Genomic DNA, 27,467 nt, shown 5'->3' with positions numbered 1-27,467 from the left:
AATTTTAAATATATATATATATATTTAAAAAAATTTAAACATTTCAAAAATAAAAATAAAAAGTTGAAAACCAGATTTACTTCTACCACTTTCCTGCTCTTTATTGAATTTCTTCAATCAAGTGCAATAATGTATGTAAATCTGATCACAAATAAAATCGATAATATTGTATGCTGATATAATAATAAAGGTTTTACTGTTTTATTTTTTGTTATTGTGGACAATAACAATAGCCACATATGGAATTGAAGTGTTGGTGCATTCATGAATTTCATGTCATATCAGTGGCCTGTTAGTGACTGCTGTATTTGGTGTGCCAAGCTGTGCTACTTGAATACTAAGCACTAAAAAATGGAAAGAACATGTATAAAAATTAAAATGAGAATTCCACCTACACAATCAGCTGCACAGAATGCAAAGTCTGCTAACAACAGTTGACCAAAGCGCATCGACCAAACACTTTTTTAATCCAAATTCCACTGGCAATTTATAATTAACTAACACACTTTACACGGAAAAAATGATACATGTGAGATATGAAATCAAACCAGTACTAAATTAAAACAGTACTACTGTTTTAATATTAGACATGTATATCTCTCTAGAAGTAATTTTTCCAAACCCACAATGTTCTTTTTTTATTACAAACACTTGACATTCTCAACAAATCCTTAAGCCTGTTATTACACAAACTGGTGCAGGGGCATACTCACAGTGCTTAAAACGCAGATCTGTTTTTTTTTTTATTGATATACTTCTCAAATACCAACAAAATCAAAGTTGTAGATCAAGAGTCAAACATGTATTGAAGGAATATTAAAATTCACACTTACATTATGCTTTGATGGCTTAAAAATTTTTCTTTTTTCAGCATTTTATGTACCTCATCATGAAGCTTTATTGATTAAAAAAAAAAAGTACTTCTGGAATTAAATATGCACAAAAAGAGGTAAAGTGCATTGATTTCAGCACGTTTTAAAAATTTGAAATTATACTATTATTAATAATATTATAATATATTTCTATTATTAATATAATTAATAATTCTTTAAAATTTTCTGGAAATGTATTATATAGTTAAATGATAAATTAAAATACCTGATGATAAAGTGAGATAATACAGGGATATGTACAGCTGACTGCTGATAACAGATATGCTGGTAGTCTATACATACTAAATCAATTTAATATATTAAATTAAACTCTGAATTGTGTACAAATATACAAATTGTATAAATTACTGTGTATTTTTATATACAGTTCAGAGTATAATTTAATAACTTAATTAATTAAGACTGCATAATGGATAACCATTGTTAGTTTAGAAGCATTATTAATGAGAGAAAATCACATTAATGCTTAATGACTGGGTATTGTGTATGAATGCAAGAATGATAGGAAATCGATAATTGTATGAAATCCCCTAGCCCTCGAATTACTCTTGTAGCAATTGGAATAGGAAGAGAGAAGACAGTAAAGCCAGTAAAAGTTCAGAAAAAAGAACAGAGGTAAGTAGCATGTAATAATTAATTCACTGAAGCATATTGTATACTTCCTTATGCTTTATCTTACATAAATCTCAATGATTGCTGAGGCATTTGTACATCAGTGAGTATCTTGACACACACACCCCCTAATATTTTACTAATGTAAGCAGTAGTATAGGGATGCATTGGGGCAGGTGCCAAGGGTGCTGGTATCAGAGGGACGCCCCTGACAGACCACATCAGTTCCGTGTCAAGCTATTTCGACACCCGAGGCTAGCTGACGAAATGGTGCACCTAGATGTCGCATCAGGATGAGAGCAGAGGGTGGGGTGAAAATTATTTTTTTGCCAAATGCAGTGTTTTCAGAGGGTGAATCAAGCCTGCATGCATCCTTACATCTGAGTGCATACTGCATAGCAGCATATATCTATTTGCCATCCAGAATGCAACTTTTAAGGGACCATTCAGGCGACCGCTTCATCGGTACATGCTCGAATACACAGCAGTTCACAATTCAAGCACTGTGTACATTCTAAGATACTGAATAAGTTTAAATAATGTGTGTATACTGTTTTTGTGCTTGCTATATAAACAGATGATCGTGAATATTGTGATTTTTAATTTATTTAGGTGATACAGAAGCCTACGGTAGATATACGCTGGTCTGTAATCAAGTCAAAAAGGAGGTTAGGCAGGAAAAGGCAGATTACGAGAAATCTTTGACAAAAGATGCAAAGAGTAACTTATGTAAACTCTAGAACGAAGGGGATGAATCAGATTGGTCCACTTGATATCGATGGTTCAACTGTTGACGATCCTGCTCAGGTAGCTAACAAACTAAATAAATATTTTCCATCTAGATTCACACATGAGGAGTTATTCAGGGAGGGGAATGCCAGATGTGTATTAAACTCTGGAAATGAGCTAAATGATATTGTAATAACTGAGAGAAAAATGGAGCAGAAATTGTTGAAGATAAATATAAGAAAGGCACTTGGGGTGGATGGGATCTATCCAGTTATATTGAAGGAGGCTGCAAAGGAAGTAAGCAAACCCTTAACCATAATTATGAGAGCTTCCTTGGACAGGGGAGGTACCCATGGACTGGAGATGTGCAAATATGACCCCAATTCACAAAGGGGGATCAAAGGGAGACACAGATAATTACAGACCTGTTAGTTTAAATTCTGTTCCAGGGAAATTAATGGAGGCACTGGTTAAAGAAGCATTGCAGGATCATCTAGACAAGACTTCACTTATAATTCAGACACAGAATAGGTTTGTTGAGTGGAAATGTTGTCTGACCAATTTGGTTGGATACTATAATGCAGTCACAAAGATAATCAAAAAAGGTAATTTTGATATCATATACTTGGATCTTAGGAAAGCTTTTGATAATGTTGCACATGGAAGACTACTTTACAAATTGGAGCAGTGTGACAATTAGGGCAAGTTGCTAGAATGGAAAAAGGGACGTTTGAGTGGGAGAAGTTGTGTGGTAATCAATGGACAATGCTCTTCGTGGACTAATGTTATTAGTGGAGTTCTCCCAGGGTTCAGTGTTGGTTTGTTGGTTCCATTGTTGTTTTCTATATTTATTAATGATATTGATGAAGGTATATCAGGCTTAATGTCTAACAGGGTCTGCAAGAGTAGCGCATGGTGTCTTGTCAAATGCAGAAATTTTTCTATCAGGGATAAGGAGGTAATTATCCTCTTTTATATTGGGATAATCAACTCCTGATCCCTGTGTACAGTACTCAAGTTGGTCAGGCTACACCTTGAGTATTGTATATAGGTCTGGAGGCCTCATTTTAGGAAGGATGTAGAGATACAAGCTAAAGATTATAATGATTTATGCACCAACATAGAGCCATGATGATGAAGAGGTTGAAGAAATGTACACCGAAATTGAGTGTCTTTTAGATGAGCAGAAAACCCACTACACTATTATTATGGGGGACTTCAATGCTAAGGTTGGAAAAAGGCAAAACAGCGCAGAAAGAGGAACTATAGGAAATTTTGGAATTAGTGAAAGAAATAAGAGGTGAAAGACTTGTGGAATTTGCAGAATCTCAAGGACTGTCAGTAATGAACACATTTTTCAAGAAAAGGGTGAACAGAAAGTGGACATGGAAGAGTCCAAATGGATTAGCATTAGTATTAGCATTAGTAGAGGCATTTGATGCAAGAAAGCAAGCTTATGCAGCATCAGCCAAAAAAAAAAAAAAAAAAACCCACTTCCACTTCCCCCCCTCTGTTCGTTCAAAATACCTGTCCAGCTGAGCCTTAAACCTATTTAGGCTATCAACCTCCACAACAAGGGATGGAAGTCTGTTCCACCAACCAACCACCCGCTGGCCAAAGGCAAATTTCCGCACGTCTATCCTACATCTGTCTTTCCTCAATTTGAATTTATGCCCTCTCAGGTGATTATTCTGAGCTAGAGGAAGAATCCCATCAGCATTGAGCATGCTCAAACCATTCAAGGCTTTATACACCTCTATCAGATCACCTCGCTGGTGCCTAGTCTCTAGACACTGTAATTTGCAAAACTTAAGCCTTTCTCTGTAAGAGCACCCCTTTGTTCCATTCACTAATCTTATTGCCCTTCTCTGTACTCGTTCCAGCAGCTCTACATCCTTCTTGAAATGAGGCCTCCAGACCTGTATACAGTACTCTAGGTGTGGCCTGACCATTGCCTTATACAGGAATAATCACCTCCTTACCTCTGCTGGAAAAATTCCTGTATATCATTGACAATACTCCATGAGCTACTCTTGCAGCGAGTCTGCACTGCTCAGAGAACTTCATATCTGCCTGCACAACCACCCCCAAGTCCCTTTCATTCTCTACCACTGTCAGTGTAGTACCACAGAGTTGATACGTTGCTCTGGGGTTGCTGTTTCCCATGTGTAGTACTTTACATTTGTCAATGTTAAACTTCATTTGCCACCTCACAGCCCATCTGCTCAACCTTTCCAGATCCTGTTGCAGCAGCATAGTGTCAGTAGTGTCCTTGACAACCCTGCCTACCTTTGTATCGTCTGCAAACTTGGACATTAAACTTGATATACCATCATCAATATCATTTATAAATACAGAAAACAATAATGGACCCAACACTGAGCCCTGAGGGACTCCACTAATAACATTAGTCCACGATGAGCAGTGTCCATTGATTACCACTCTCTGTCTTCTCCCCCTCAACCACCCCTTTATCCATAGCAGCAATTTGCCTCCAATGTCCCACTGCTCCAATTTGTGTAGCAGTCTTCCATGTGCAACAGTATCAAAAGCCTTTCTAAGATCCAAGTATATAATATCAAAGTTATTCCCTGCATCCAGTTCTTTTGTGACTGCATCATAGTATCCAATCAAATTGGTCAGGCAAGACTTCCCCTTAACAAAACCATGCTGTGTCCAAGCTATAACTAAAGTCTTGTCTAAATGATCCTGCAGTGTTTCTTTAACCAGTGCCTCCATTAATTTTCCTGGAACAGAAGTTAAGCTCACAGGTCTATAATTACTTGTGTCAGCCTTTGATCCTCCTTTGTGAATTGGGGTCACATTTGCACATTTCCAGTCTATGGGTACCTCCCCTGAGTCCAAGGAAGCTCTCATAATTATGGCTAAGGGTTTGCTTACTTCCTTTGCTGCCTCCTTTAATATAACTGGATAGATCCCATCCACCCCGGGTGCCTTTCTTGTGTTTATCTTCAACAACCTCTCCTCCACCTTACTCTTAGTTATTTCAAGATTCTGTAGCTTACTGCTAGAGTTGAATACACCTCTGGCATTCCCCTCGCTGAATAACTCCTCATGTGTGAATGTCGATGCAAAATATTCATTTATTTTGTTAGCTACCTGAGCAGGATCATCAACAGTTGACCCATCAATATCAAGTGGACCAATCTGATTCATCCCCTTCCTTCTAGAGTTTACATAAGTAAAGAACTCTTTGCTGTTTTTCTTTGCATCCCTTGCCAAGGATTTCTCGTAATCTGCCTTCGCCTGCCTAACCTTTGTAACTTGGTTGCATATCAACTTGTATCTATCATAGGCTTTCTGTGTCGTGTTAATTTGTAAGTATCCCATGCATTTTTCTTCTCTGCCATATGCCTCATTAGTTCATCTGACATCCATCTTGGCCTAAACCTTGAACAATATTTCTTAGTTGGTATGTAAAGCCTAGTAGCTTCCAAGATAAGTTCTTTGAATGCTTCCCATTTTGGATTTGCTGTTGGTAACATCATCAGTTGGTCCCACTGTATAGAATTTAAATACTGTCTCAGTGCATCGTAGTCGCCTTTACGGAAGTAATAACCCTTCCCTTTACCCCTAATGGTAGTTACCTCTTTGAGGATTAACAACTAATGAAATCTACTTCATCCTCACTAGCAGAAGATATATTGTGAATGATGTTACCGTCCTGAATAAGGTAAATGTTGGAAGTGATCACAGAATGGTAAGATGTACACTTGATATAGATGTAGGAAAGGAAAGGAAAAAACTGATTCGAGTAAATAATACAAAGATCTTTGAGATAACAGAGGAGGAGAAAAAGCAGTATGTACTGGAACTTAAGAACAAGTTTGAGCTTCTGCAGACTGCTCAGACCAAGATATCGACGAGGAATATTACAACTTTCTGAAAGTGATAAAGCCCAAGAAACCTATAGGGAAAAAGAAATCCAAAGAAGAAAAAATTAGTCAAGAAACACTTGTCATGATGAACCGAAAACGACAAAAGAAAAGTAAGAAAAACACTGACAGGGAGAAAATTAAGTATACTGAGTTATGCAAAGCCATTAGAAAGAGGCTCAGAGAGGACATAAGAAGATTTAACACAAGAAAAGTAGAACAAGCATTAAGGGAAAACAAAGGATTTAAATCAGCAGCCATGAGCAGTAATACAGAAAGACAAATGATACTGAAACTGAAGTATAGCGATGGTGTACTTATAAACAGCAGAGAAGGCATAATTCAAATAGCAGAAGACTACTATAGAGAATTATACAAGGAGCGAGGGAATGATGCCAGCAGTGGGGAAGATGGATTGCAAAGTAGCAACACATACGACATACCCGATATTCTTCCTGATGAGGTAGAACATGCATTGAAGAAAATGAAGAATCGGAAATCCCTGGGGGAAGATGAGATTACTGTAGAGTTGTTAAAATTGGGAGGAAGAGACATAACACAAAAACTGGCAAGGCTCTTCACAAAGTGCATTAGAAAAGGTGTGATGCCTAAGCAGTGGAATAATGCAATCATAGTTTTCCTGCATAAGAAAGGAGATAAATCAGAAATTGGAAATTATAGACCAATTAGCTTGTTATCCCACATCTACAAGTTGTTCACAAGGGTCATTACTAACAGATTAGAAAGAATACTTGATGAGAATCAACCAAAAGAGCAAGCTGGCTTTAGGACAGGATTCTCAACTATGGATCACCTTCACATAATATCACAACTAATGGAGAAAGCAAATGAATATAAAACGCCATTATGCCTGGCATTTGTGGATTATGAAAAGGCATTTGACTCCATACAGCATAAGGCAATGTTTTGGCACTGGAAAGACAAGGCATAGAGACCCCATATATTATGATTTTGAAGAAAATATATGAGAGTGCTACCTCCTTTATTAGACTAGACAAAGACAGTAGGAAACTTAAAACAAGAAAGGAGTTCGACAAGGAGACACAATATCTCCAAAGCTGTTTACTGCTGCCCTTGAGGAAGCTTTCAGAAGATTAGACTGGTCGCAGAAAGGAGTCAATGTGAACGGAGAGTACCTAAACCATTTACGATTTGCAGATGACATTGTGGTCATAAGCCACAATCCCAAAGAATTAGAGGAAAATCTTAATCAGTTATGCACAGTTAGTAAGGATTTTGGACTAAAGATGAATATGGCTAAAACAAAAGTAATGGTGAACAAGTATGCCACGGAAAGGGAAATAATGATTGAAGGAGCAGTAATTGAAAAGGTGGAGTCATATACTTATCTGGGACAAGTTATTAGAGTAATAATGATACATGGCTGGAAGTCAAAGAAAAGAATAAATTTTGGATGGATAGAATTCAGGAAATATAGTCAAAATAATGAATCAATATATACTCCCCACTATGACTTATGGAAGTGAAACTTGGGCACTCACCTAAAGAATGGAAGAAAAGCTGAGAACTATACAGCGAAGAATGGAACGAATTATATTGGGAATCAGACTATTAGATAAGAAGAGAAACACATGGATTAGGCAGCAAACTCAAGTAAAGGACATTCTTATCAAAACTAAAGAACTAAAATGGTCTTGGGCAGGACACATAGCTCGAAGACATGATGACAGGTGGACTAAGAAAATAACAGAATGGTACTCAAGAAGAGCTAGAAGAAAACCTGGAAGACCAAGGCGGAGATGGATAGATGAAATTCATGAGTGTTTGGGTAGTAAATGGATGGCCAGTGCTCAAAACAGAAGGAACTGGAAAGTTGCTGGAGAGGCCTTCATCCTGCAGTGGATTGAAAATGGCTGATGATGATGAGAGCTGCTGGACTGAGTAGAGAAGGGCAACAAGATTAGTGAAAGGAACAAAGGGTTGCTCTTATAAAGAAAAGCTTAAGTTTTGCAAATTACAGAGTCTGGAGACTAGGCACCTGTGAGGTGATCTTATTGAGGTGTTATAAGGCCTTGAATGGTTTGAGCAAGCTCAATGCTGGTGGGATTCCTCCTCCTGCCCAGATTAATCACCCGAGGGGACATAAATTCAAATTGAAGAAAGGCAGTTGTAGAATAGATATGCGGATGTTTGGCTTTAGCCAGTGGGTGATTGATTGCCGGAACAAACTTCCATCTGTCGTTGTAAAAGTTGACAGTTTAAATAAATCCAAGGCAGAGTTAGACAAACATTTGAAGCAAATGGATGGGCGAAATGGGATTTTTTTTTTTTTTTTTTGGCTGATGCTGTATAAGCTTGTTTTCTTGCATCATTCATATGTCTGTACCAATGCAAATGCTAAATAAAACACAAAAGACCAATTAATTTTAGACATGCCACCAAAGAAAAGCAGCACATACCGCATAGAAAGACTGCATAAAGAGAAAATTAAAAAAAAAAACATTCCACTTGTTTACAAAAGTGGCTTAAATTTGAATTCTATTATTATGATTATTGTTATAATTATTATTATTTTTTTTAACTGTATGAAATGTTGGAGACACTCTGATATTCAATTGCTGTGACCATGTAAACAGAAAGGGAGGAAATGATGGCAAAGTGCATTATTCACTTTAGTGAAACGACAGATCACCCTTTCTTGGGGTACAGGAAATCCACTCTCTTGTAAATCTCTAACAAGGTGCTTACATGAGCATATAAATTCTACAGAGATATCTTGTAGAATATTTTGTAGAGATATCTTGCAGAATGCAAAGTCTGCTAACAACAGTTGACCAAAGTGCATCGACCAAACACTTTTAATCCAAATTCCACTGGCAATTTATAATCAACTAACACACTTTACACTGAAAAAATGATACATGTGAGATATGAAATCAAAACAGTACTAAATTAATATTAGGCATTTATATCTCTCTAGAAGTAATTTTTCCAAACCTATGATGTTCTTTTTTTTTTTTTTTATTACAAACACGGCATTCCGAATGTGGAATATCCTTGATCTGCCCACTGGCTATGGATACATAGAAAGTAGTTGACCGGCTCGACTTGGTATGTAGTAGTAATAGTAGTAGTGACATGTGATGCAAGAAAGCAAGCTTATGTAGCATCGGCCAAAAAAAAATGAAACCCATTTCACACATCCATTCCCTCTAAAAGTTTGTTGAGTTCCTCCTTGAATTTATTTAAGCTATCAATTTCCACAACAACAACAGATGGAAGTCTATTTCTGCAATCAACTACTTGCTGGCTTAGGCAAATTTCCGCACATTTATTCTATAATTGTCTTACGTCAATTTGAATTTATGCTCCCTCAGGTTCGTAATCTGAGCAAGAGGAAGATCTTAATCCCATCAGAATTAAGCAAGCTCAGCCATTCAAGGCCTTATACACCTCAATCAGATCACCTCGCAAGTGCCTAGTCTCCAGAAGCTGCAATTTGAAGAACTTTAGCCTTTCTTGGTATGAGAGAGAACTCATTTGTTCCTCTCACCAATCTTGTTGCCCTTCTCTGTGCTTGCTCCAGCAACTCTACATCCTTCTAAAATGAGGTCTCCAGACCTCTACATAATACTCAATGTGCCTTATACAAGGGAATAATCACCTCCTTATCCCCATTTGCACAATTCTTGTATATCATTGACAAGATCCCATAACCTGCTTTGGCAACCCGTCTGCACTGTTCAGAAAACTTAATAATTGACTGTACAACTACTCCCAGGTCTTTTTCATTTTTTACCACCCTAAGTGTCATACCAGTTGGTATGTTTCTCTCGGGTTACTTCTACCCATATGCAGTACTTTGCATTTGTCAATGTTAAACTTCAATTGCCACTTCTCAGCCCATTTGCCCAAATTTTCTATATCCTGTTGCAGTAACACACTGCCATTACTGTCATTAACAACCCTGCCAACCTTTGTATTATCTGCATACTTGGACATTAAACCTGATATACCTTCATCAATATCATTAATAAATATACAAGACAACAGTGGGCCCAATACTGAACCCTGGGGGACTCCACTAATAATATTCTTCCACAAAGAGCAGCATCCATTGATTACCACTCTCTGTCGTCTCCCGCTCAACCACCCTTTTATCCATTGTAGCAACTTGCTCTTAATCCCATACTGCTCCAATTTGTACAGTAGTCTTCCATGTGCAACAGTATCAAAAGCTTTTTTGAAATCCAAATATATCACATCAAAATTAATTTTTTGCATCCAGCTATCCAGCTCCTTTGTGACCACATCATAATATCCAATGAAATGTGGGACAGGAAGTTGGATAGGTTTTATGGGTACCACCAATTGCCGATGGTAATCTTTTAAGCTAAAGAAATTATAATGCATTAGGGCTTATACCTCAAGCTACGAGAGGTTAGACTATGTACAAGTTAGTGCAAATGCATCATGTTAGTACACAGCCAATTCTAGATTAGCAAATTATTTGCAAAAGTGGCATCATTTAAGTCATATCTCATATTGTGAATACCTTCACGACGAGTTGCCATGACATTGCACTACTTTGAATAAGTAACGCTTCACCTAAAGGAGAAGACTATTGTTACTTATTCTCAGTGGATACCACCACCCAGACGGCACCATTTCGGGGCTATTTGGCCCTTCTTCGGTGGGTGGGTAGGTACCCAAGTGATGTAATGATGGCAAAACAGTTATGAAGTATAACTCCACAATATGAGAGATGCCTGATGGTGTATAAGATGAATTAAGACTATAATGCATTAGGGCTTATGCCTCAAGCTGCGTGAGAGTTAGACTATGTACAAGTTAGTGCAAATGCATCATATTAGTACACAGCCAATTCTAGATTAGCAAATTATTTGCAAAAGCGGCATCGTTAAGTCATATCTCATATTGTGAATACCTTCACGACAAATTACCATGACATTGCACTGCCATAACACAGCCAATTCTATGAGTTATGACTTAAACGATGTCGCTTTTGCAAATAAATTGCTATTCTAGTATTTGCTGTGTACTAATATGATGCATTTGCACTAACTTGTACATAGTCTCACAGCTTGAGGTATAAGCCCTAATGCATTATAGTCTTAATTCATCTTATACACCATTAGGCATCTCTCATATTTGGGAGTTATACTTCATAACTGTTTTGTCATCATTACATCACTTGGGTACCTACCTACCCACCGAAGAAGGGCCAAATAGCCCTGAAACGGTGCTGTCTGGGTGGTGGTATCCACTGAGAATAAGTAACAATAGTCTTCTCCTTTAGGTGAAGCGTTACTTATTCAAAGTAGTGCAATGTCATGGCAACTCATGAGGGTATTCAGAATATGAGATATGACTTAAACGATGCTGCTTTTGCAAATAATTTGCTAATCTAGAATTGGCTGTTTACTAATATGACACATTTGCACTAACTTGTACATAGGCTAAAGAGATTACTATTGTGCTTAGCAACAGCACTATTGCCTAAATTTCTTGAAGGTGAGAGGGGCAAACAATGCGTACCCAGTTAAGTCTCTCATAATCCATTAACTACATAATCTCATATAGAAAATTTTCTTTGTTCTACAGACACTATTTTAAATGTATTTGCGAAGGGGAATTCAAAAAAAAATTCGCTGAACAGAAAAATCTCATATAAAGAACGTTAAACAAAGGTCAGATTATACTTATTTATTTACGCACCTTTTTAGGATAATTATCGTAAAAAGGCGTGTAGCCACGAATTTGTCAAGGGCACCAAAAACCTAGCTACACCTCTGAATGTAAGAATTATGATGAGAATCTCTGCATGCAGATGAATGGGCATTCAAGTGTGAATATCTTATTATGGGTGCTTCAATCTGCTCCTAATTGATTGGAATAAGTGGGAGGAAAATTCACCATGGAAAACAAAATTTTTAAATAAACTAGATGATTACACTAGCCAACCAAAAATATTTTTTGTTATACCTCCACAATGAAAATATGTGATTCTGGAGGAAATAAATGTGCTGATTCCGAAAATCACCATAAAAAAGTCTCCATCAAAAGATGTACCGTTTAATGTTAAAATAAAGGGATATATATACTTATAATTCAAGTTTGTAATAAAAGTGTAAAAAAATATTAATATTATATGTTATCTATAAGAAGAAGAGAATACAGCAGAGCCAGTGGAAGCAGTAACTAACTAAATTTAATAAGTTTTAATACAAGTAGCTTTCGGAGTAACGAACTCCTTCTTCTGCAAGTACATGCAGAAATGCAAACATGACAAACCGTACATGATAAATCATACTAAATATGCTGTACATGGTCAGATGACTGGGAGAGCACGTACATGAGCATGAGTGATCAGCCACTAGGCCAGATCAGGCGATTGTTGTTGGTGCGCATATGGCATTACTGCCAGTGTTTGTCGTGTTTCAACACTACTGACTCCAAAATTGGGTATAACCTTGTACTTGTACTGCGGTGTAGTCTTGTACCTCTACAGCTGGATATATTCAGGGATTCTAACCACAGTCGGTGATAGTAGTGTCGAGATTTGATCGATCACCTCACTATTGCCGCGCATGGGGTTGAGGTCATGAGTTGACCAAAAATGTTCTACGATTGCAGTGTTCAGAGTCATCCAGGTGGATGGATCTGTCATGTTCCGCGAGGCAGCTTGAAGATGTCTGGAGCTTTCCCCTACATAGCAGCTGCCACCATTGTGGCAAGTAATCCAGTATACATACCACTGTGTAACAGGGGGGCAGTGGGTGTTTTTTAATCTTGAGACCAGAGATTGTAGACTCCTACCAGGAAGTTGTACACATTTCATGCATTACTCATGCGGGATCTTAGAAATCTGGTCTGAGACGTCCGGGTAATACGGGATATAAGCAGTAGGTACACTGTCACTGTCGCGAGGGGACGAGGGCCTCGGATGAGTTGCAAGATCTTGTGCTTGTAGTAAGCACCTGTCTAATACATGGGCTGGGTATCCACAATTGGTGAGGTCAGGTTTTACTCTAGAAACCTCAGTGTGCCTGGCTTCCTCTGAGCTGGAATGGCTCCAAGCTTGAGAGAGTAGAGCCATGCTGTTTAGTTCACAAGGGGCATGGGCTGACCTGTAGTTCGTGAATTGCCCACAGCACATTGGTTTCTGGTATACTGAGGTTTCCAGATGAGAGCCCACTCGTCTCACCAAAATATCTAGGAAAGGAAGTGTCTCTTTCACTTCCAATTCCAAAGTGAACTGTATGAAGGGCGATAGGCAGTTGATGTACTCTAACAGCGGCGCATCTGAACCTCAGGGGATGACGGTGAAAATATTGTCTGCATACCTGCGGCGGGTTCAGGAATATGCATTCCTTTAACTCCTCCATTGTGATATTGGCAATGACAGAGCTGACAGGGGCACCCATAGCTGTACTGTATATATCTGTTTGTAGAGAGAATCGCCAAATGTGATGATACTACCTGACAAACACAGGTTCAGGGCTGCATAGATAATGTGCTATCTGATAGGCTGGGATTATTCTCTAAAAGCTGTCTGGCACATACGACAGCTTGTTTGACTGCAATGGAGGTTAACAGGGAGACCACATCAAACAACGCCATGATCTCATCATCAGGAACTGTAAGGTGTTTGATGAGGCGAAGGAACTCCTCTCTGTTGGAGACAATGTGGACAGTATTTCCCACTAGGGGCTTTAGGAGACAGGCGACGTGTTTTTATAGCTCGTAGGTTGGCAAATTGCAACAGGAGATGATGGGCCGGAGAGGGATGCCTGGCTTATGCACCTTTGGCAGGCCATAAAACTGCGGGAGCTGGCAGCCTATGGCATGCAACTGCAAATGCATCAACTTTGGGATCTTCCCCAATTTGAACCACTCGTAAACCAACTTAACCTTTGACTCTAGTCGCCCCAAGACCTTGATGGGTGGGTCATGTACAGGTTTGTAGACACTATGGTCGAGCAGGAGGGCGAAAGCCTTGTTCAAATACTCAAAATGATCCAATACAACTGCATGGTATCCCTTGTCAGTGGGAAGGACAGCGATTGTGTTGTCTTTCTTGATGGAGTTAAGAGCAGCGTGCTGTTGACGGCTGAGGTTGGGGTTAGCTGGCCGTACATACTGAAGAATAGAAGCTGTTCTGAAGTGGATGGCATTAGTAGTCTCCTCAGGGAGGTGGGCTAAGGGTGCCTCTACTCACATAGCAATTTGCATAATTGGCAGTCTCGATGGTAGAATGGTGAACTTCATATTGGAGGCGAGAAGATCGGTCTAATCAGAGGCCAGTTGTTTGCTGCTAAGATTCAGGACAAAATTAGTGTTGTCAGTAGGATGTGTGTGCACTCTTAAAGAGTGAGTCTCTCTGATTAGGTTAAGAAATGTAGATTGCTGGTGAGAGTGGTAAGCGTTGGACACACGGTTATCCTGGTAGCAAAGAGTGTGAATTAGCCTTGAGAATGCTGATGGGGAGATCAAACCTCTTAGCTTCTGCATGAGTCTGGATTTGTTGAAGCCAGCTCTCTGTAGTTTAAGGTGGAGGTAGCCAATCCACACTTTCAAGGTTTGGAGACCGAAGTTGAAGCAGGTGCATTTCATACAAGCATGGTTGAAGGAAGCTTTATAATGGAAGCCACTACTATCACCAACTGTGGTTAGAGCCCCTGAATATATCCAGCTGCCACAAAGTTTTAATCCTAGTAGAGGCACAAGACTACACCCAATTTTGGAGTCAGTAGTGTTGAAACATGACAAATGCTGGCAGCAAGCCCATATGCGCACCGTGCACCAACAACAATTGCCTGATCTAACCTAGTGAATGACTGATCACTCAAGCCCATGTATGCACTCCCTAGTCATCTGATAACATACACCATATTTAGCATGATTTATTCCATTTCTAACGATTTATGTGATGTTTGCATTTCTGTTTATACTTGCTGAAAAAGCAAGAAGACAGATAATCAAACCAGAGTCTAAGAAAACTTATGCCATGGAAACTCAACATTTTCCATCTAGGTATTCAGACTGATGTATCAGTTCTCCCAAATATTTCCATCGCTGGGCACACAAAGGTTTCTACAGTTGGGACATTCCTTGCTCTCTACATCCAAACAATGTCCTTTGCGACAAACAGCTGAATAAGCCAGTTATACCCCTATTACCATTCCAGCTGATGTTCCTCTAAAAGCCAACCTCTAACAACCAAACCAAAAGTGTAAAACCACATAATGGAAAGATTCCTTCAGTGGAATTGTAGAGGCTTTCAGAACACAAAGGATTTATATGATCTTATTGATCAATATGAACCAGCAGGCATATCCTTACAAGAAGTTCACAAGTATGTCTTACCATTAAAAATTGTTTTAATTAAAATTATAAATTAATACCATATTCAGATGAAATAGGAGCATTGACTCTTCAGCCCATGGCATGGCATGGTAGCAGTTCTTGTTAGAAACAGTGTTCCATCCAAACTTGTTTCTCCTTGGATTCCTTTAGAAGTAATAGCAGTACACATTGAAATTGGTATCACTTTTACAATAACTTCTGTATATCTTCCTCCTAATTTCTCCCTTTGACTTGGGCACCTGTACGTGGTGAGGGGACCTCCCAGTGATGCTGCTGGGCCTCCAAATTAGCATCACTGGGATCCAGTGCCAACAGCATAGGTTCCAGGCTAACATTATAAGAAACTGGTGACTGCTATGTGCTGTGACCCGTGGAAATTTGGAAAGGGGATCTGGTGGTTGAGGGGCCCAGCTTCAGCACACTACTTTAGCCTTTGCTTTGACAAGACAGGTGGTCCTGGATGTTCCTGCTAGTGGGTTCGCCTGCAAGGGTCAACTGAGTCAAAACCATGCCCCTATTTCAAGGGTAGTAGTAGTAGTGGCATGTGATGCAAGAAAGCAGGTGTATGAGCTTATGTAGCATCAGCTAAAAAAAAAAAAAAAAACACGCCATTCCCTCCAAATGCCTGTCCAGCTCCTCCTTAAATTTATTCAACCTATCAACTTCCACAATGACAGATGGAAGTTTGTTCCAGCAATTAACCACCCGCTGGCTAAAGGCAAATTTCCGCACATCTTTACATCTCTCCTTTCTTAATTTGAATTTATGCCCCCTTAGGTTCGTAATCTGAACAAGTGGAAGGATCCCATCAGAATTCACCGTGCTCAACCCATTCAAGGCCTTATACACCTCAATCAGATCACCACGCAGGTGCCTAGTCTCCAGCCACTGCAATTTGTAGAACTTAAGCCTCTCTTGGTAAGAGGATCCCTTCATTCCCCTCACCAATCTTGTTGCCCTTCTCTATACACACTCAAGTAAATCTACATCCTTCCTAAAATGAGGCCTCCAGACCTGTACACAGTACTCAAGGCGTGGCCTGACCATTACCTTATACAGAGGGACAATCACCTCCTTTTCCCTGCTAGCAAAATTCCTATATATCATTGACAAAACCCCATGACCTGCCCTGGCTGCCTGTCCGCATTGCTCAGAAAACTTCATATCTGACTGCACGATTACTCATTTTCTACCACCTTAAGTGTAGTACCACACAGTTGGTACGTTTCTCTGGGGTTACTTCTACTCATATGCAGTATCTTGCATTTGTCAAGGTTAAACTTCAGTTTCCACTTCTTAGCCCATCTGCCCAAATTATCTAGATCCTGTTGCAGTAGCACACTGCCATTACTGTCATTAACAACCCTGCCAACCTTTGTATCATCTGCAAACTTCGACATTAAGCCTGATATACCTTCATCAATATCATTGATAAATATACAAAACAACAGTGGACCCAACACCGAACCCTGTGGGACTCCACTAATAACATTAGTCCACGAAGAGCAGCACCCATTGATTACCACCCTCTGTCTTCTCCCACTCAACCATCCTTTTATCCATTGTAGCAACTTACCCTTAATACCATTCTGCTACAATTTGTAGAATAGTCTTCCATGCGCAACAGTGTCAAAAGCTTTCGTGAAATCCAAATATATGATATCAAAATTATTTTTTGCATCCAGTTCCTTTGTAACCACATCATAATATCCTATTAACTTTGTCAGACAAGACTTTCCCTTAACAAACCTATGCTGTGTCTGAATTATTGCTGCAGTCTTGTCTAGATGATCCTGCAATGCATCTTTAACCAGTGACTCCATTATTTTACCTGGAACAGAAGTTAAACTAACTGGTCTGTAATTACTCGTGTCACCCTTCGATCCCCCTTTGTGAATTGGGGATACATTTGCACATCTCGTCCGTGGGAACCTCCCCTGAGTCCAAGGATGCTCTCATAATTATGGCTAAGGGTTTGCTTAGTTGCTTTGCCACCTCCTTTAATATAACTGGATAGATCCCATCCACCCCCAGGTGCTTTTCTTAGGTTTAACTTCAACAATTTCTCCTCCACTTTGCTCTCAGTTATTACAAAATCATTAAGTATCCTGCTACAATTTGATAACCTTCTGCCATTTTCAAACCTTAATTCCTCGTGTGAATGTAGATGCAAAATACTCATTCAGTTTGTTTGCTATCTGAGCAGGATCATCAACAGTTGAACCATCAATGTCAAGTGGGCCAATCAGATTCATCCCCTTCCTTTTAGAGTTTATATAAGTAAAGAAATCCTTGCTGTTTTTCTTAGCATCTTTTGCCAAGGATTTCTCGTAATCTGCCTTCGCCTGCCTAACCTCCTTTGTGATTTGTTTACAGACTATCTTATATCTGCCATAGGCTTCTGAGTCGCTTGATAATTTATATGCATACCATGCATTTTTCTTGTTACGAGTCTCATTAGTTCATTAGATGGTGGATATAATGTCTGGGTAGCCCTAGAATTCCACTCCCGAGCGCATTTGTTACTTGCCAGATAGTGGGCGTCCTTTTGGGCTTCATGGTGGGTGGGGAACCTGGACACTGAACAAAAATAATCTTCGTGAATCCTGATAAAGTAATTTTTTCTGGGGGCCCCAGATGATGTCACTTCTGCTAAAGGACAGAAAACAGAAGTTATATCAAGTCCAACACCTTGTTATCTGATAATTCACTCTACTAGTGAGAAGCCCTTAGGAAAAATTTCACCCTTCTTTATCCAGAAGGGTTGGCTGGTCTCAAATCTGTCAAAGATTTATTTATCCATAAGGGTTGGTCTCATAAATCTGTCAAAAATGGCTTCGCTCAGGCAACATTCTCGTAGAGATCAGAACTGACAAACATTCAAAACAGCTCCTCTGAGCTATGTCTATGTGGGGGGGATGCCGATTACTGTTATCCTCCACAAGACACTGGACTCATCCCGGGGTGTCATCGTCAAATGGGATCTTATGGAAGTGTCAGAAGAGAAAATCTGTTCTGAATTAAAACCCCAAGGAGTGACAGATGCGAAACGAATCTTCATGCTTAAGGAAGGGAAACTTGTTCCCACCAGAATATAATCTTGACATTTAACTCGCCCACATCTCATATGAGATCAAAGCTGGCTATATTAACTGTCCAGTACATCTGTATGTACCAAATCCTTTACCTTGCTTTAAGTGCCAGAAATACAGACACTTGCAAATGGCCTGTTGTGGAGCCATTGCATGCACTCACTGTGCTGCAATGGACTATGAAACCTCATGTTCAGCTTCAAAACTATCATGCATTAACTGCCAAGGAGAGAACCCTGCTTATTCATAAGCATGCCAGAGGTGGAAAGAAGCAAAAGAAATTCAGAGACTTAAGGCAGAGCTGAACATATCAGGTCCAACCTATCAGGAGCCAAGAAAAGTGGTGAAACCCTTGAGCATAAACAAACCTACCTATGCTCAGAAGGTAGCAGGGAGATGTTTCATTGGAACCCAAACAGAAATGACTACACCACCAAAAGAGTCATTCACTCCTATTGCACACTACCTGTTATGCTCACAAAAAACCCGCAAAAGAAGATCAATCAGCTGCCACTCTCATATCAGTACCAACTAATGCTTCACCAGTAAAAAAAAGGAGAGAATAAGAAGCCTGAAGAGAAAAGAATAAGAAGCCTGAGGTATCCCCTAGTCAGGATCAAATTTAAGCTTTTTGTGGCCCTAAGCTATAAGCTTTGAGGCCCTTCTCTCTTGCAGTTCACCTGTGACAATATTAAAAAAGGATTTTTTAAGATGGAGCAAGGCCCCTTGTAATGTGAGGCCCTAAGCTGTAGCTTGTTTAGCTTATATGTATCTGCCCCTAATGCCCAAGAAAATATGGAGGTTGAGGAGGAGGTACCAGATGATTCAGTCTTGGAACTCTTTGTACAGGAGGAAATGGATACAGGACAGCTTCCATACTTCCCCAAAAGAGATAAATCCAAGACTGAAAAAAGTAAGTTCTCAGCACTTTGGAAGCCGCTTGATGGACTCACCAGGCCAAAATAATGGCTAAATTTTTACAATGGATTTTTTGTGGATTCCAGTGAAATACTGATGACATCAAGGCCACCCTGCAAAAGCATGAGCCAGTTTGCTTTTGCTTGCAAGAGACTTACCTAAAGGCAAATGATGACTACCCCCACCATGCATAATCACAATTTTTCGTAAGGATAGAATTGTGGATGGTTCTGCCCATGGAGGAGTGGCTATCCTTGTGGGCAACCAGACCCCATCTCAGCCTTTGCTGCTTATAACAAGCATAGTGGCTGTTGCAATTCACCTTACAGTGGGATTTTTATTAACCATCTACTCTGTTTATTTGCCACCTGGGACTGACATCTCTCAGAAAGACCTTGATGATCTTGTAATGCAGTTGCCTCCCCCTTTCTTACTACTTGGGGATTTTAATGGAAATAACACCCTGTGGAGTAGTGCTAGCAGCATCAATGGAAGGGAACAAGTCATAGTGCATATGCTCAATGACACAGACCTCTCCTCCTAAATGTGAGAACAAACACCTTCTTTCATACCCCTACCCATACTTTTTCTGCCATTGGTCTTTCCATCTGCTCCCCTTCTCTCCTCCCTTCACTTAATTTGGAAGTGGAGGAGAACCCGTATGGAAGTGATCACTTCCCCATGATAACCACTGTAATTAATGGAAGACCATGTTTTCCTATAAGTTATCGCGGTAGAAGTTTGATCAGGCTGACTGGAATGCCTTTCAACATCTGGCAAATTTTGACATCACTACAGCCAGTCAGGAGCCTGTCAATGATGCAGTTACATACATTAGAGAAAATATCATCCCTGCAGCTGCAATTGCAATTCCCAAAACATCCATTCAGTTTCCATTGTTTCATAAGCCATGGTGGAAAGCAGATTGCAGAGCAACAAAAAAAAGGCTCAAAACAAAGCATGGGGGATATTCCAGTGATATCCTACTATGGCCTTGATAGCCTTTAAACATACACAAGCCAAAGCACCTACATCCACCACCAGAGTCAAAAGGAATCGTGGATCCGTTTCACATCATCATTTACCCAGCCCGCTAGTACTAAGATAACTGGGATAAAATCCAGAAAATGAAGGGAAAATATACAAGCAGTTGGCTTGCATCCAAATCTCCAGGTTCATTTTCTGCCTACACCAAAGCTCACAACAATTGAAAAGCAGTTATTAACCAGTCCAAATTAGATTTTGAAAAGGCAAAGAATAAAAAGCTTGCCTGTTATCCAAATGGTAGCCGAGCATTCTGGCCTATTACCAAAGATGTTGACTGCAAATTTTGCCTGTCCATACTCCCATCTCTGTTAAAACCTGATATTCTATTGCCACCTCAGCTAAAGAAAAAGCTGACTTACTAGCATCCTACTTTTCTTCTAACTTGAGTATTGATGAATTTGATAAAATGTTACCTCCTATTCCCAATACACTTCACTGAATGCTCTGTGGTTTTCCATCAAAAGGATGTCAAAAGAATTTTGAACAACCTTGATATCAAGTAAGCTCCAATTTTTTGATGGTATTTCTTCACTTGTTCTCAAATCCTGTGCTCCTGAGTTTACTTCTGTTCTGTGTTGCTTTTTACACTTTCTTATTCCACTGGTATTTTTCCTTCTGCTTCGAAATTTGCTCCTATCTAACCAGTTCTTAAAAAAAAAAGTGAAAATCTCTCTCATCCAGTTATTGTTCAATTGCACTTATCTCTGCTCTTTATAAAGTAATCCATTACCTGCCAATTCCTAAGCTATCTTGAAACCTACTATCTGATCAATGATTGCTAATATGGATTTAGTCAGTGTCAGTCCACCGGTGATATATTAGCTTACGTTATCCATCTGTGAACAAATTTAGTGGAAAAATTTCACGAAGCCCAAGCAGTTGCTCATGATATTTCAAAGACTTTGAATCGTGTTTGTCATAAAGGTCTTCTAAGTAATCTACAATCTTAGGGATTGTTGACCTTTTTTTTATAATTGAGTATTCAGTTTTTCTTCTGACCGCTCATTGCTGGTGACGATAGATGGCTCACTGTCTTCTTACTTCTGCACTAATGCTCTTTTTCTCCAAAGGTTCAGTTCTTTCTTTCACTCTTTTCCTATTTTATATTAATGACCTTATTCGACTGAATGGAATTCCTATCCATAGTTTGGTGATGATACCACATTTCATTCCAACTTGCGGTTCAAGAAACCTTGCCCTGCATAAACAGCTTCAACTTCTCGAATATCCACTACCAATTCCTTAAACGATGATCCACAGGTTATTTTCAGTAGGGTAAAGATAACTTGGTTAATTTGAACCCTTCTAAAACTCAATCCTGTCTCTCTATCTTGAAAATTAAAAATTCAGTCTATCTTGCAAAAACTTCTAAAACTCAGTCCTGTCCTCTGTCTTGCAAAAAGAATTGTTCTGCTCCTATGCATATCTTAAATTAATGCTAATCTCCCTTGGCATAAATACATCACATAGATTGCTTCCTCTGCCTCTAAAAAAACTGGGTTTTCTTTCATTCTCAGTGTTACTTTTCTCCTAAACAGCTACTCACTCTGTACAATTCTAAAATCTGCTCTACCATGGAATATCATGGAATATTGTTCTCACATCTGGAGGGTGCCCACATAACCTTTCTCAGACTTCTAGACTCTATTCAAAATAGAGTAGTTAGGTTAATTAATGACTTATTTCTTACAAAGTCTCTCTACTCTCATAGATGTTCTGTTTCTGCTACATGCCTTTTCTGTAGATAATTCCATAATCACTCTTCTTCTGAATTGGTTTCTATAATTTCTCCTCTCTTCCAAATCAGTTCAAACATGTGCCACAACCAATCAGCATCTACTTAGTTGTTCAACTTCAAACTCACAGAATCAACTTTTCTTTGTCCTCATTTATCCTTCCAACATCCATTTTCTGGAACAACTTCCCTTAACAGGTGCTTCCTGAAAATTACAATCCATAGAAATTCAAGTTTTATGTCAACAAGTATCTTCTTTCATCTTCTCAACCTTCAACCCACACACAGTACTAAGTACTGTAGATTCTAATACCATTTGTATTTGGAGTTTCTTAAAAAAAAAAAAAAAAAAAGTATTCAATTATCACAATGACATAGTATCTCTATTCATTTTAGTCCTCCATGTGCATTTCTACTATTAAACTACTATAAACTACTATTTTTGCAGACATATGACTTGGCACATTATGGCCTTAGTTGCCAGTGCACTATAAAACAACAACAAACCAAACCAAAGCAGACATGCTAAAATAAAAGTTTTTCTATTACTGATCAGAAACTGACATCAGTTTGACAAGGCAAACTGATGTCACAACTGTTTTCACTAACAGTTAGTGATCAAGTTTTTTTCAAGTCAGGAGAAAACTCTGTTGCTTGAAAAATTTAGGATGTATATCAGCAAGAGACCATTTATATTAACAATATTTGTAGATGTGTCTTGCACATTTTAAAGAAGGAATCACTGAAGTTTGTGACCAGCTAAGGAGTGGAAGACCAAAATCTTTTTGCATTGAAGAAAACGCTATATTTTCAATCAAATTATCCAAATCAGTGTATATGTGGATATTGTCTTGTCTTCAAGAAGACAAGATAATATCCACATATACACTGATTCAAGTGGGCAGTGTTCAACGAGAGGTGTATTAACCATTTAGGAAAATATATTGCAAATGATTACCAAACCTATTAACAAGAAAAATGAAATTCTTCAGGCATAAGATCTGCTAAGAACTGTTGCAGGAGTGCAATAAATTTCAATGAGATTTTTTTAAAGGCCTGATAGCAGGTGATGAGACCTGGATCTTCTGTAATGACCTAATTTTAAATGCCAGTCTGTGGAATGAACATCCATCATTTCCAGTAAAGAAAAAATGTGGAATGCCAGGGCATCACAAAAAATTATGGCCAGTGTTTTGGGTGAGAGAGAGAGAGAGAGAGAGAGAGAGAGAGAGAGAGAGAGAGAGAGAGAGAGAGAGAGAGAGAGCGAGCCTAAGTTTGGTTAATAAGGAAGAATTTTACCAAACATTGATAAACTTGATAGGGCTGTAAGACATAAAAAGGATGACTCCAACAGGACACCAACACCAAATCAAATTACAGCATGATAATGCCATGCCCTGCACTGCCCATATAGCTCACATGAAATTTGCAGACCTAGGGTTGGGAGTTTTCCCTCATTCTGCATGTAATCTGGACTTGAAACCATCTGAATTTTTTTATTCTTTTTGAGGCCATATGAAGAGAGATCTTCATAGAAAATACTTCTTGAGTGATGAGAAGCTGAAAAAAGAGTGACAGGCTGGCTGGAACTGCAGTGTCTATCCTTTTAATAGAGTGCATGTATGTGATTTGGAAAGGATTGCAAAAATGTTTTGATAAACAGGATATAGAGAATTAAAAAAAAAAGGATGGCATCCATAGAATAATGTACACATTATTTTAATAAACACATGCTGCCCAGTGTTTATTAAAATTTTATAAATTTCAACTTTGTATCAATTGTGTTTATGCTTTTATGGGCAAAGAGGCATTTAATTATGGATTGGCTGTTCTATTAAGCAAAATATACTATAGAAAGAGTGTGGACATTATCTGTCCATAATGGTGACCATTTAACTATCTGATAATATTCAGCACAAAAGCATATTTATAGCATGTTTTGTTATTGCTTTCTTCCCTGGAACGGAACTGGGGCTATCTTTCTGCATGATCCCCAGCAAGTGCCAGGACAGGGACAAATTCTAAAGGGCCTGCCATATAAAGAGCTCCTTGCCAAGCACAATGTTTTAAAAACCAGTTTGTTTGCCAGGGTCAAACTGTAAAGAATTTTTTTTCCTTCCTTTTACACAAATAGTTGTTAAATTTCCTAGTTAATTTCTTTATCTTGCCCTCTTTTCTAAATTTGCATTCTGTGATTTCTCTCCTCTCCCCCATATTCATATAGCTGAACTTTAGATTATTTTCAAAAAATATTTTTTTTTCTTACTTTTATTGTGAAATTAAAGGTTCTGCTGATTTCAAAAGAAACTGTTATTAAACTATATTAGCTTAGAAGAAACCATGTTTCTTCTTATAGTTTGATATAAAAAAAAAGTGAGAGTAAAACTAGTTTATTTTCAGATTATAAAAATTTACGAAAAAAATTATCACATAATTTTAATATTAATTTAATAAAAAAAATCACATTTTTGTAAAGCTCAATATATTTTCTTTTCTGTAAATCACATTTTTGTAAAGCTCAATATATTTTCTTTTCTGTATTCTTTCATAAGTTTCTTTCATAAGTGATATTCTTTCTTTCATAAGTTTCTTTCATAAGTGATAAGTGATATGATGAGTGTTATGTCCTTGAGAGGTAAATTCCATATGGGGCCTGAGTTATTTTTTATTATTATATTATTACATAAATACAGTTGTATCATAGCCTCAGAAGTATTATTTAACCATTTACTATAGAGCCTGGTGTATTTTCTACATTCACTTTTTATTTGCATCATTAATTATTTTTTAATTGAAAAATATAACTGTAAAAAAAAAGTGGTCAATGTTTGGGCATAAAGTATGTTGTGCACTCATTCCTTTGTTTATTTTCTGTTAAAGTTTGATTTCAGTTCAATTTTGTCTACTTTACTACCCTGAGATTTTGAGATACTTTGGTTTTGTTTTGTGTTTTTTTTTTTTTTTTTTTTTTATATAATAAGACTGCTGTTATTCATTTATTCTTATTATCTAGTACAGCAGTAGAATTAAGATTAGATTTTTAAAATGCTCCATTTGAAACTGCTTTTTTTTGCCTTTAATCCTAAAAACTGGTGGATAAAGGGTTAAATAATATCATCTGGAGTAATGAGATTTATGCATCTTTTTATAAGATTATCTTACAAATGAGGATATTTTTCACCATAACTTTACTATAAGGCCAAATTACATAAATATATGTTTAATCTAATCAATGAAATAATATTGGAAGATTGAGCTTCCTTTTAATAATGTTAGTAAGCAATAATTTGCACATTTTAATTTATTTATAAATGTATCTTTATGTGCTTGAATGTGTTTAAAAGAAGATTAGCTGGGAAATTACAATGAGTTTCACATTTTAAAAATCTTTGCTTACTTGTGTACACTCCATCTATTTGATTACTTTATTATTTTTTCTAAAATTTTTTTAGATTAATTTTTTTTTATAAAAAAGTTTATTGGCAGATCTGTAGGCTACAATTTTTAAAGCTTGTTGTAAGATAATAAATGAAGTATTAACATATTTAAACTCTCAGGTATTTGAAATATATCCATTTATCATACTAATGTTTTAGATTTCTCCTGAAATGCTAATAGTCAGTTTATTTGTAGGATGTTCATGAAATTAAGACTGGCAGTGATTGGCAGGATGCACTTAATTATGCTGTGAGCAATTGTAGATATTTTGTTCCTTTGATTACTCCTATGTATGGTAAAACTCAGTGGACTAATAGAGAGGTAGGTGTAACTGAATTTTACTTGATTTCCCCCCCCCCCCCAATTATTGTTACAATTGTTGCTTTATTGAAATTCCATTGGAAACTTAGTTTTCCTAGAGAAAATCCTGTCACTTCACTCAACATAATTATAATGATGAAAATAGAAAATATCAGATTGTATAATGAAAGGAAAATTATCGAATTATGTATTTGTTGAGGCTTATCAAACCAGAACTGAGAACTGGATAGCATCATGTAATGTAATATTACCATTAATGTAATATCTTTGGTTAACACCTTTATCCATATGAGGAAAAGAAATATATGAAAATGCAGACCCAGAGCTATATATTAAATAATATCTTTATTGCAATCAGCAAAAATAAGTATATTTTGCATTTTTCTGTTTATACTCCAGCACAACAACCAAGTCAATAGAGTTTACAATAAATCGTCAATACAAATATTTATCATATTTAGTAGTCACGAGCTTGAACCCCAGTCCACTCAAGGAATGCGTGCTATGCACTCTCACTCCTGACCACTCGGCTACGTCAGGCCTAAAACTAAACAGATATGTGAGAATATGTCACTATTTGATTATGGTTAACAGCAGTTATTTATGAGCATACAGAATTATATTTCTGGCTTATAAACAATATACTAAATAAATAGCTTATGTTTAGGATTAATTAACTATGGTAATGACACTTTTCTTAGTAAATAATTTAACTTCTATTATTAGCATTAGCATTAGTAGAGGCATATGATGCAAGAAAGTAAGCTTATGCAGCATCAGCCAAAAAAAAAAAAAAACTTCGACTTCACCCCTCCGTTCGTTCGAAATACCTGTCCAGCTGAGCCTTAAATTTATTTAGGCAATCAACCTCCACAACAAGGGATGGAAGTCTGTTCCACCAACCAACTACCCGCTGGCTAAAGGCAAATTTTTGCACATCTATCCTACATCTGTCTTTCCTCAATTTGAATTTATGCCCTCTCAGGTGATTATTCTGAGCAAGAAGAGGAATCACATCAGCTTTGAGCATGCTCAAACCATTCAAGGCTTTATACACCTCTATCAGATCACCTCGCCAGTGCCTAGTCTCCAGACACTGTAATTTGCAAAACTTAAGCCTGTCTTCGTAAGAGCAACCCTTTGTTCCATTCACCAATCTTCACTAATCTTGTTTCCCTTCTCTGTACTCGTTACAGCAGCTCTACATCATTCTAGAAATGAGGCCTCCAGACCTGTATACAGTACTCAAGGTGTGGCCTGACCATTGCCTTATACAAGGGAATAACCATTTCCTTATCCCTGCTAGAAAAATTCCTGTATATTATTGACAAGACACCATGACCTACTCTTCCAGCATGTTTGCACTGCTCAGAAAACTTCATATCTGCTTGCACAATTACCCCCAGGTCCTTTT

General features: G+C 37.9%; 1 protein-coding gene across 2 annotated transcripts in view; it reads left to right on the top strand.

The window, feature by feature from the left end:
* Positions 1–27,467, top strand: part of LOC150078362 (uncharacterized) — a 399,628-nt gene that overhangs the window by 140,590 nt on the left and 231,571 nt on the right. For both annotated transcript variants that reach the window (XM_090385439.1, XM_090385438.1), the window contains exon 6: positions 25,928–26,053. In XM_090385439.1, the coding sequence (XP_090241565.1) occupies positions 25,928–26,053 (126 nt within the window). The remainder of the gene's footprint in view (positions 1–25,927; positions 26,054–27,467) is intronic.

The sequence above is a fragment of the Mastigoproctus giganteus genome, chromosome 11, assembly GCF_048544385.1.
Source record: "Mastigoproctus giganteus isolate SK-2022 chromosome 11, ASM4854438v1, whole genome shotgun sequence".
In the NCBI taxonomy this organism is placed as follows: domain Eukaryota; kingdom Metazoa; phylum Arthropoda; class Arachnida; order Uropygi; family Thelyphonidae; genus Mastigoproctus; species Mastigoproctus giganteus.
Note: the sequence above shows the minus strand (reverse complement) of the source record. Positions and strands in the feature narration are given on the sequence as shown.